Source organism: Pelophylax lessonae, assembly GCF_965119305.1.
Source record: "Pelophylax lessonae genome assembly, chromosome: 5".
NCBI classification, from domain to species: domain Eukaryota; kingdom Metazoa; phylum Chordata; class Amphibia; order Anura; family Ranidae; genus Pelophylax; species Pelophylax lessonae.
In genome coordinates, this window is record NC_138772.1 from 340,912,784 (window position 1) to 340,925,483 (window position 12,700).

General features: G+C 46.4%; 1 protein-coding gene across 1 annotated transcript in view; it reads left to right on the top strand.

Moving 5' to 3' along the window:
* Positions 1-235: 235 nt before the first annotated feature.
* Positions 236-12,700, top strand: part of MYLIP (myosin regulatory light chain interacting protein) — a 38,617-nt gene continuing 26,152 nt past the window's right edge. Inside the window, 3 exon segments of the mRNA XM_082259315.1 lie at positions 236-490; positions 492-510; positions 512-526. Coding sequence (XP_082115441.1) covers positions 309-490; positions 492-510; positions 512-526 — 216 coding nt within the window. The 5' untranslated portion in view covers positions 236-308.

Consider the following 12,700-nt stretch of genomic DNA (forward strand, 5'->3'; position numbering starts at 1 on the left):
GCCGGTGGCTCTCCCTATCTCAGTGAGCTGGGGGGAATGCAGTCCGGTACACGGGACGTCCTCACACCGCACCGGCTCGGCTGGAAATACCGCTGGAAGGTGAGCAGACGGCTGGCGTCTGCTGGGGGCGGGACCACAGGGACACACTTTCGCATGCCCAGCTGTCAGCGAACCAATGAGCGGGAGAGGGAGTGTATTCGGCTGGTGGGAGGGATCATGTGCAGTGAGAAGGGGGACTGTGTGATTGGCCCCCACCATTCCCTGTGCGGAGGTGGCTGCTCTCAGGCGCCTTCCTGAGCTCTCTCTACATGCTTCTGTCTATAGGGGGGCCACGGCCAGTGACCAGGGCGCTCCAGGATCCAGCGCCTTCTATTAGTGGGCTCAGTAATCACCGGACTGACCGAGACTACACTGGAGGAAGAGACTTCCCTGCTGCTACCATGCTGTGCTATGTGACGAGGCCGGATGCGGTGGTCATGGAGGTGGAGGTTTACCAAGGCGAATGGAGAGGGACTGTCTGACCCAGGTGAGGACCTTCACTGGGTGCTGGACCCGGCTCTTTACTTTACACCCCCCTGAATAATGGAGGACTCAGAGTACAGGACCCCCATACTTCACTAACACCTTCACCTCTCCCCCCCCCCTACTGCTAGAGAGGCTACCCCCCCCAGTACTTCTAGAGAGACCCCATCTCCCCCAAATACTGCCTGAGAGGCTCCCCCCCAAATACTGCCTGAGAGGCTCCCCCCCCCCAAATACTGCCTGAGAGGCTCCCCCCCAAATACTGCCTGAGAGGCTCCCCCCAAATACTGCCTGAGAGGCTCCCCCCCAAATACTGCCTGAGAGCCCCCCCAAAATACTGCCTGAGAGGCTCCCCCCCCAAATACTGCCTGAGAGCCCCCCCTAATACTGCCTGAGAGCCCCCCTAATACTGCCTGAGAGCCCCCCCTAATACTGCCTGAGAGGCTCCCCCCCATAGACTGTCTGAGAGCCCCCCAAATACTGCCTGAGAGGCTCCCCCCCCCAAATACTGCCTGAGAGGCTCCCCCCCTAATACTGCCTGAGAGCCCCCCCTAATACTGCCTGAGAGCCCCCCCTAATACTGCCTGAGAGCCCCCCCTAATACTGCCTGAGAGCCCCCCCTAATACTGCCTGAGAGCCCCCCCTAATACTGCCTGAGAGGCTCCCCCCCATAGACTGTCTGAGAGCCCCCCAAATACTGCCTGAGAGGCTCCCCCCCCAAATACTGCCTGAGAGGCTCCCCCCCCAAATACTGCCTGAGAGGCTCCCCCCCCCCCAAATACTGCCTGAGAGGCTCCCCCCCCCCAAATACTGCCTGAGAGGCTCCCCCCCCCAAATACTGCCTGAGAGGCTCCCCCCCCCCAAATACTGCCTGAGAGGCTCCCCCCCCCAAATACTGCCTGAGAGGCTCCCCCCCCAAATACTGCCTGAGAGGCTCCCCCCCCCCAAATACTGCCTGAGAGGCTCCCCCCCCAAATACTGCCTGAGAGGCTCCCCCCCCCAAATACTGCCTGAGAGGCTCCCCCCCCCAAATACTGCCTGAGAGGCTCCCCCCCCCCCAAATACTGCCTGAGAGGCTCCCCCCCCCCAAATACTGCCTGAGAGGCTCCCCCCCCCCAAATACTGCCTGAGAGGCTCCCCCCCCCCCAAATACTGCCTGAGAGGCTCCCCCCCCCCAAATACTGCCTGAGAGGCTCCCCCCCCCCAAATACTGCCTGAGAGGCTCCCCCCCCCCAAATACTGCCTGAGAGGCTCCCCCCCCCCAAATACTGCCTGAGAGGCTCCCCCCCCCAAATACTGCCTGAGAGGCTCCCCCCCCCCAAATACTGCCTGAGAGGCTCCCCCCCCCAAATACTGCCTGAGAGGCTCCCCCCCCCAAATACTGCCTGAGAGGCTCCCCCCCCCAAATACTGCCTGAGAGGCTCCCCCCCCCCAAATACTGCCTGAGAGGCTCCCCCCCCCAAATACTGCCTGAGAGGCTCCCCCCCAATACTTCTAGAAATACCCCATCCCCCCCCCCAGTACTGCTTGAGAGGCTCCCCCTCCAATACTGCCTGAGAGGCACCCCCCAATACTTCTAGAAATACCCCATCTCCCCCCCCCCAGTACTGCTTGAGAGCCCCCCCCCAGTACTGCTTGAGAGCCCCCCCCCCAATACTGCCTGAGAGTCTCCCCCCAATACTTCTAGAAAGACCCCATCTCTCCCCCTCCCCAGTACTGCTTGAGGCTCCCCCCCCTCCCAATACTGCTTGAGGCTCCCCCCTCCCAATACTGCTTGAGGCTCCCCCCTCCCAATACTGCTTGAGGCTCCCCCCTCCCAATACTGCTTGAGGCTCCCCCCTCCCAATACTGCTTGAGGCTCCCCCCTCCCAATACTGCTTGAGGCTCCCCCCCCCAATACTGCTTGAGGCTCCCCCCCAATACTGCTTGAGGCTCCCCCCCCAATACTGCTTGAGGCTCCCCCCCCAATACTGCTTGAGGCTCCCCCCCCAATACTGCTTGAGGCTCCCCCCCCAATACTGCTTGAGGCTCCCCCCCCAATACTGCTTGAGGCTCCCCCCCCCCCAATACTGCTTGAGAGGCTCCCCCCCAATACTGCTTAAGAGGCTCCCCCCCCATCTTATACATCTTATAGTGTCTAAAGATGTACCAGCATCGACCCCCCCCCCCCCCCCTGCCATATACATGTCTGCCAGGAGTGCCCCCCCCCCCCCCCCCACCAATCCCAAATCTCTGTACACACCATGTCATTTTTACCTGTCTACCAGAAGTAGCCCCCTGGGGTTGATGTGTCTGTACACCTGTATACACCATGTATTGTTTACATATCTGCCAGAGCTGCATCCATCCCACCTGCCTCAGGCTGATGTGTCTGTACACCTCTATACATCTTATAATGTTTAAAGATCTACTGGGTGTGACCCCCCCCCCCCCCCATATGTCTGCACGCATCTATACAAAATGTAATGTATATGTGTCTGAGGAGTAGTAACCCCCTTACCCCGTAGGGCTAGTGTCTGTACACCTGTATAAATCATGTATTGTTTATATATCTGGACACATGTACATTACAGTGTTTACCTGTCTGCCAGGAGTGACCCTCTCAGGGCTGATGTCTGTATACATCATGTAATAGTTTATACATCTGCCAGGAATGACCTGACCCCCCCCCCCCCCCCCCAATGATATGTCTGTACGCCAGTAAAAATCATGTGATGTTTATATCTGCCAGGAATGACCTGACCCCCCCCCCCCAGAAAAAAAAATAGGAATGACCCCCCCCCCCCATGTCTGTACACCTGTAAAAATCATGTGATGTTTATATCTGCCAGGAATGACCTGACCCCCCCCCCCCCGCCCCAGAAAAAAAATAGGAATGACCCCCCCCCATGTCTGTACACCTGTAAAAATCATGTGATGTTTATATCTGCCAGGAATGACCTAAACCCCCCCCCCCCCCTCCCAAAAAAAAAACTGGTGTGTTTGTACAGATTGTATAATTTTATGTATCTTCCAGGAATGACCCCCCCTCCCTCTTCTCCTTCCCCCCCCCCCCTTTAATGTTTGTTTAGTTTACATAATATGATGTTTACATGTCAGCCAGGCAGGGTGGGAGATTAGACCCACCAGATTAGTCCTGGGGTCCCAGTGCTGAGGACAGCTTTGGTTTGTACTTACACGTTGCATACATTGACATGTTACTTTGTTGATGACTGGGCTGGTTTTTGTTGTCAGTATTTGAATGTTGAGTAATTCATCATTACTTTTATTTTTGCATCTTTTGCTTCCACCGTTCCTGGCTGGTATCTCTTACCTGTACTAGTTACTCCATCTGACTACTCATTCATTTTGGTGAAAGGAACCTTGCTTTGGAACAGCAGTCTAACAACCAATTACAGTGTGTGTATATACAATTTGTCAGGAATGTCTAGACTCTAGAGTGTTCTGAGTGGGTCTCATTCTTTTTGTTTTCTATCATCAGCCTTCCATCTCGGGGTCTTCACCAATGTATTTTATATCGTGTGCAAACATTGTACAAACATTCAAAATGTATCTGTCCATTAAAATATGTGGCAACCTGCCCTAAGTGTTTTTTTCCTGTAGTAAAATTGCACAGGGTAAAAGTGGGAGAACGCTTCCCCAGATCACCACTTTTACTTGTATGTCAGTCTATGTAAGAGTAGCATTGTCAACCTAGGACGCGTATTCCCACTATAAAGCTCAATAAGCTTCCTTTAATCACCTATGCCTCATACACGCGATCAGATTATCGTGCGATCAATTCGAAAGCAATTTTTTTCGTACAATAATCTGATCATTAGTACACAGCTTTCAACAGCCGATCACGACATTTCCTCCAACAAAATCCAAAGGGACAAACGCGAAAACTTTGTTGTATGATAGCCTAGCGAACGACAAACATGTAATCAGTACACTATGCATCCGCCAAAAATTGATAGCCAAAGACCTAGCGTGATCAGAAACACTCAACCTGGAAAACACCTGGCTGCCATTGTTTTTATTTTGCACTATCTGATACGTAGCTACGCAACCAGGAAGCTTTTCCAGAACTGTACAAAAAAATCATAGGTTTAGTACGCATTGTTGAATTTGATACTATTATCATGCAACAGAATGTGAACGGTAAGTCGTACGATTATCTGATCATGTGTATGAGGCATACAACTCACAGCTACAGAACAGCCATAGGCACATAATCTAATGGGCCATACACACTATACAATTGTCTTTAGATTTTTTTCCTTTAGATTTACCAAAACCATATAATATGAGGTCAAATCTGAACACTTTCAATGTCTATGCAGTCAGGTAGGCCATTGCACTACATAGCTGAAGGTAAATCAAAAGGAAATCTAACAAAAAAAGTTGTATAGTGTGTATCCAGCTCGCAGGGATCCTCAAACTATGGCCCTCCAGCTGTTGCAGAACTACACATCCCATGAGGCATTGGAAAACTCTGATATTCACAGACATGACTAGGCATGATGGGAATTGTAGTTCCTGAACAACTGGAGAGCCAAAGTTTGAAGACCCCTTGATCTAAGGCCTGATTCACACCCATGTATTTTTACTGCTTTTTTCGGAAATTCGCTACAGTCCATTTAACATGGTTTCCTATGGAACACGTTCTGTAGTCTAAATCTGTAAAATGCAAAAAGCATTAAAAATGCATATGTGTGAATCGGGCCTAAAAGTGGGCACAGAAAGCCTGTGAGATATGCTAAAAACCACAAAAAATGATCCTAAACTTTCATTAATTCCATCTTTTCATACAGGTTTAAATAACACTTAAGACTAGAATGCATGTATTTTATCCTAATGTTTAATTAGACAAAGCGGGGTTTTACAAAAGTTTCTTTTTCACCATAATAAGATTTTAGTGAAGCCTGTCGCAAAATGCAGCAATTTTTCTAGGCCATCTTTCAGCTCATTGCAAACAGATGAGATGAAATGTTTTCTCCTATGCAAATATGCTTCTTCATGTAATGTTTGTTCTTCCCTTGGTTTCTGAAAAAATGTTTTTTTGCAGGAAAAAACAGATGTCCATTTTTTTTGCTTTGTTTTTTTGAAGGGTTAAACCCTTAAAGAGTGAGAGATTTTATTTATATATATATATATATATATATATATATATATATATATATATATATAAAAAAATCTCTATCTATCGCTCTCTAAGTGTGTGTGTGTGTGTGTGATATATATATATTATAAATAACTTTGTCTTCTAAATATAGGCAGTTAAGCTGCAGATTTCCTGCCCACCTAATGCCTACCATACAGACAGAGGGGGCTGTTGGTGTGGCGTTGCTTTGTATTGTGGCAAGTTAAAGTGTGTTCTGTGGGAGACCAGATATAGTGAATGCAGGGTCCTGGGTTTAATAACACTTTAAATACAGCATGTCGTGTTGAGAGGTAAGCACCAGCTGTTAAACTTGACTATACAAGTCAGTGGGACCATATTGCAGCTGGAAGCCGAATGCTTGACTCATGGTTGCAGCACATCAGTCCCATTGAAAATAATAATATTAAAAAAAAAAAAAGTACGATCTCCCTATAAATGGCTGACAGTAGCTGCATTCTAAAAAGTTATCCACTGCAGATTGCTTTTCAGGGACTGTGAAAGTGTGAACCCCGTGTGTGGTGTTTGGGCCATCTGTGTCCCATTGGGGGAATTTCCTGGTTCATCCTGTCCAGTAGACACCACAGGAAGTGAGTAAATATATCCAAGTGAGGAGAAATCACCTCTTAGTTGTCGTCAGTGGCAGTGTATCCATGGGAAGGTTAATCCGGTGTCCTGAAGACAACTCAAGAGTTAGATTTTCACTTCCCTTGACAATCACCGTTAGGACTGAAAGGATGAATCTTACCAGTGGGGTCACGGATGGCAAAGTAAACATGATGGGGCCTCCCACTACTTAGCACTTACCGTACTACTTGACTTGCTTCTTGCAAAATTTGAAGAAAAAGCACTCAAGTCCCCATACTGTTATTGTATAATTCTAACACAGGTGCCCTTTTTGGAATACCATATAAAGAGTTATTCTAATAACCCATAAAAGAAAGAAACTTTATATTGACAGATGTGACATTGAAGCTATATGCTTCTTATCCTTGCTACGTTGTTACATTAGCAGTGTGTATTGCCCAGTCTCACAGGTTGGACCAGTTAGGAAAATGTTGCAGTAAATTCATGTTGCCATTGATCAATCTTCTATTTTAATAGTGGATACCTAAAGCCATGTTTCCTCTTTAGTCATGAAAGCACATTTTCTGTTTTTAACCATATAGAGAAAAATGAGACCATTAAAGCGATATTAAAGTATTTTTTTGTAAATTAAAAGAAACGTCCTACTTACCTGCTATGTGGAATGGTTCTGCAAAGAGCAACCCCGATTCTCCTCTTTTTGGGACCCTGCCAGCGCTCCTGGCCCCTCCCTCCTGCCAAGTGCCCCCCAGAGCAGGCTCGCTCCCGAGCCACAGCTCTTCGTGTCCATTTACACAAGCCCCTCCATTCCCTGATTGGCTTACTGGCTTTGACAGCAGCAGGAGCCAATGAGGAGTGAGAGTTCCTGGAGAGCTGAGACTCTTGTGCACATCACTGGATTGAGATGGGGCTCAGGTAAGTATTTTGGGGGGCTGCTGCACACAGATTTTTCACTATGCATGAAGGTAAAAATAATGGAGCTTTTAGAACCGCTTTATTGTTCAGTTGGTGTGCCTTTTTTGTTCTAAATACATAAACAAGTGAACTTTAATCTCTCTCCAAACTGTTGGCATGCAGTGATCTCACTTTTTCTGGGCAGCCATATATTCTCTTTCCTCAGTGATTCATATGTTTTCAGCTTTATTCGGCTCTTATTGCACTTCTCTGCTGACTATTTGACATTGCAAAGAATCTTGATGGAGCTCTTTCACAAGGTTACTGGAGTTCAGCTTTGTTTCCACACATCCTTGCTGTATCCATTGTTGATATATAATAAGGGTATATAAGTATGTGAACCTTTTAGCTTGTAAAACAACCCATTCAGTTTAAAATAGAAAGGAAAGACATTTGCATGTCTAGATATAGATGGGACATAGATCGATTTATCTTTTTTTAATAGGTATTTACATCTCTTCTTGCCTGCATAAGTGGCTTAGCGATGTAAGGTGGAGAAGAAGTAGTACACTGATCTTCCTAGTGAATGGCTGGGCACAGGGCCGTGTCAGCACAAGTCTTGATTATTGGAGGACAACCAGAAAACTGACCACACTGGGATGGATGTGCTTCTGTGTCTAGTGTGGTCAGTTTGAAATAGGGGGACTGGCGGGATCACCTGGTATTTGCACAAAAGAAGCAATACAAATGCAACAGGATACTTTTTTATTAGAAGTACAATGATACTATAGGCACATATCAGGAAGATGAAATGTTGGGGTAACATTCTTTAATAGCAGAAGACGCCCTTTTTTTTTTTTTTTCTTCTTTTTTTCTCATATTGGTAATAATTAATAGGGAGGAGTTTTCATCATCTCTCATTTTTCTGGTCATACTTGTAACATTGAAGCTATCCATCTGTTCATAGTATGTAGACACTAGAAAACATGGCTGTCCAATCAGAAAATAGGGCTCCTGGTGTCATTGTGTCTATAAGGGTTGTTGAGGACAGCAGACTGATTCATGGTGTTGGCAGGATAAAGTGAACCCGTGGTGGTGATCTTGGGGTAGTGGGATTGTTCAGCTTGTTGTGTTTTTACAGAGATTGCAGGGGGACGTTTCTAAAGCTATTCCTGGTATTGTACTAGGAATATTTGAAATGTTTTGTAAAGGCCCCACCACCGCCATCCCTGATCAGTTATATTGACTTTACAGCCAGCGTCCCTAGATTAGTCTTGTGCTGGATGCCAAGTGGCACAGTGACATCACTTCTGGTTCATGTCATGAATGCGCTCCACTATACACAGAGGCATCTAGTATTGTTACCAGCTGTGACAGAGGTGGGATCAGCCAGAGAGCACTAGAGAGGTGCCTCTAACTAAATGGGACCCTTTACTAGAAAACTGTTGCTTTTGTCCCAAATGGGCAAGATGATGGTATCCGTCTAAAGAATCTATACTCTAACAAGCTATCTTATGTGCATTGAGGAGTGCCTGGTACAAAAGCATCTCCCGCAATGCTTGGCTGTATATGATGCTCTTAACCAATAAATATTTGAAGTCCTTCAAGTGAGATGAACTTTTGTACCAGGTGCTCCTCTGTACACATCCAAAATTGACCACTTGGTGAGCATTTCCTTTGTTGCTATCCAAGAGGTAGCAGCCTAGGACCAGAACAGGGGCCATATACTATATTTTAACTAGGGATGCACCGAAATGAAAATTCTGGGCCGAAACAGAAACCGAAAATTCAGGATGCCCTTGGCCGAAAACCAACAATTACTTTTTTCCCTCACTGTATACAGCCTGTATATAGATGCTACTGGCACTATATACCTGTCCCATAGCTGTATTATACAGGTATAGCGCCAGGGGGTAGCTAAGTATAGGGAAACAATGATGCACATCATAACCCATATGTTGTCACTCAGTGCTCCCCACAGATAGCGGGTTGACTCTGGTCTGCTCCTGTCCTTCCTATCCGCAGAGACCATACAGTAGAAGATGGGAGAGAGGTGGGTGGAGCCAGTGAGTCAGTAATGGGCGCGGAGGAGGACGAGGAAGATCCTCCTCAGGTCTGCATGCTGAGTCATCTTCTCTGCCTCATTTTCCTCTCGGGACTGTGACGTCACTGGTTGCTAGACGCTAGGTGGCTGGCGATTCTAGCAAAGGGCAAGGGCCGCGGCCGGTCATGCACCATATAAGTTAAAGTGAAAGCTGCTGCTGCTGCGGTGGCTATTCATTTTTGGCATATATGACCCATTTTCGCCGAAACTTTTGGTTGCCGATATTTCGGTGCACAACTAATTTTAACCATGGATATACTACTTTGATGGAAAAATCACTTTAAGGTAGCTCCTTCTGAGCTAATTCAACTTCTACTTCATCAGTGCTATAACACGTAGGCATACATATGGGGCGTCTACTGCTAATTACATGTATTGAATGTTCTGTCATCCTGACGGTTACAAGTGCATGGCTAACTGAAACCAAACCAAACACAAAGCACTGCTCCAAGCTCCAGACATTTGAATCCTGTCATTCACTCCCTACTGGGTGCATCTCCCCAAGAGCTCATCTTGCCTGATCGACAGGATAAAATGGAGAGGTGGAAGCTCGCACAACTTCAAATGTGACAGACAGGCTTCAGCTTTGTCCCTTCCCCACACTATGCCCCTCTAACGTCTTTAACCCTCCATGGGCTTAATTGCAGAGGCTTAAGCCAATGATGGGTGAAACCTGTTAGGTGGACATGGATTTGGAGGGGATAGCGCTAAAGCCTTTTGGCGCTTTTCCACTGCATGGAACCGAACGGCTCGGCTCGCTTTTGTGCTTTTCCACTGCTGGTACCGCATGGTACGGTGTAGGAACGGTTTGGTACGGTACGGCGGCGCTTTTCCACTGCATGGAACCGAACGGTACGGCTCTCAAAAAACAGTACCACCTCGATTGTGGTTCCTAGAGGTACCATATCCCACAATCCTTTGCATGCAGTCACTACTAGCCACTGGTTGGTCAGAGAATCGTTGTTATCCCACCCACTTAACGTTAGTACTACTTTAGTGGAAAAGCAAACCATACCGTACCGTACCGAACCGTTCCAACACCATACCATGCGGTACCAGCAGTGGAAAAGCAAACCGGGCCAAGCAGGGCCGAGTAGAGCCGAGCCTGTACTTGCAGTGGAAAAGTGCCATTTCTGTCCCGTTTGAAATGCAGCAGCTTTTAGCATGCACTTCCATCTCCTGTAGGTACATGGCTGACTGTATCATTTCGGCGCCCCCATCCAATGTAGGCTTACTTTTTGCTAGAGATGACTTCGAAAGAATGTTACAATGTTTAGCATCAAGCAGCTGGCTGAGTTGTTGTTGTAACAGAAATTCATGTATTGGAACACACTGAATTCTGTGTCTTGCTATTCATCGCTTTAACACTGTCGATCAGTCTTTACTAGAGTAGCTGAATGTAGTCTAACATGGATAAGTTAAGGATTCTTTATTGAAGAATAAGCACTGGCTCAGGGGCTTTAAAAAGGGGTCAACCCATCTCCAAAGACCTTGACAATCAAGTTGCCAGGCATGCCAACCTAACTATTAGGAGTCTTACAGTGTCTACCTGCTTTTTTCTAAAACGAATAATTCAACAGAATAAGGCTGTTGGATAGGTCCTCCTGCTGGTGCTTCCAAATCCTATACAAAGCCAGTCTGTAATTTTAGCCTAAAAGTGTTTATCCATTAAAACTGTATCCCCTTTTGGGGGAGGTGTGCGCTTTAAAATGCAGTTGTGTGTGGACTTACCCTTTTTTTAAAATCCACTTTTGTTGAAGCAGTGATCTGATAGGTTGCAACTTTCAATTTGGAAGTTATTTATGGCACCCTTTAAACCCTTGCTCAATCCTTCCTAACAAGTTAAAACAAAAATTCTGGTCTCATGCCAGCCTTGCCAAAACCAATTGATCTCCTGAGGTCAATGTGGAAAAATGTCCCTTTAGCCTACCATAGACTGTTTGAATCATCTCGGCTGGTTCAGCAGGAACCAGTCGAGATTCAAACCAAGTATGGGCAGGCTGAATGTAACCAAGTTGATCAATGGATCAATTTTGGTACAACCAGTCTGCCAAATTTTCCACGTGGTTGTTTATTGCCGCTACCAATAATCCCTGTGTTCTTCCAGCAGGCACAGCTTCCCCCATCTCCCTACATCAATCACTCATCTTACATTTACGGTAGTTGGGGTTTGGTGGCATTGCTTCCAGGTTGCACATTTTATTTTTTATTTTTTTTTAAGTAATGGGTAAAGTGTCTCTATCGTCTATGGTTGCACAATAAACCCTGTATCTTAAGGCAAACAATACTGGTCACATTTTGAATCTGTTATCAACATTCCTTTTAAACAAGGTTGTTGGCCTAGGATAGTCTCGTAATTCATACTGTTCGTGTTAACACAGTGCTGCAATGATTTGTTTGTTTGAGGACATATTTGCACTTATGTGCGATAGGTTGAACATGTGCCAGCTTGTCCATTTTTAAGGCTAAGAAATGTTTTTTTCACTGCGATTGCATTAAAGTAGGTTCCTTTTTCGTGCAATGACTCTTTTATACAGTATGTAATCACATGGTGGTCCTCATACCTTGAAAGTCTTTTGCATGTTAGAGCTTGGTAATTCATTTTGTTGTTTGCAATCTGACGTAGTTGGGAAAAAAACCATTGTGCTTTTTCCTTTATGAATGGCGTGTGTATATGGGCAATGCTTTCCTGGGCGTGGATGTGTGTTTAAAGCTGAAATTACTAATTGTAAAGCTTAAGGGTTTTTTCACATGGGCTTTCTGCCCGGTGGACTCCATTTTGCTCAGCGGGGATCAACCTGCTGAGCAGGTGGATGACAGGTCCTTCTCCACTCACTGTGCAGAGACAGAGCTGTCAGATCCCCGCTCTCCTCTATGGGAGATCGGGATGATAACGGACCGCCTGTCCTTTTTTTTTTTTTTTTTTTATCCGATCCTCCCAGGTCAATAAAAAAAGGGTTTCCATATGTCTCTGGATATTACGGATCGGATTGGAGAGCAGCGGGTGTCAACAGACATGTCATCCCTGACATCCGCTGCTCCATAAGGATGCATGGAGCATCCGATCACGTCCGCCTGAAAAACTGACAGGGGGAACTGATCGGAAAGCCTTACTGATTGATGTGAGTCTTCACTTGTACAATATTCTGTTCATCTGATTCTCTGAAAGCTGTAAATCCATTTCAAATGCATTACTAGTTGTCAGTTGGCTAAAGATATTGGTTGCACAGTTTAAATATACAGTAACATAATTGTTGACAGGCCGATTTGTACAGAAGTTGATTGGCAGATCTACTTCTGTACATCCAGGGTGCCCATACAAGCTGCTGAAATGGCCAGATTTTGATCCATGTATGATTTACCATTATGTAAAAGATTTCGCCAAGCTCTGCTAAAAAGTGTAGTGTGTTCATTTACCATGGGTGTCCAACCTTTTGGCTTCTCTGGGCCAC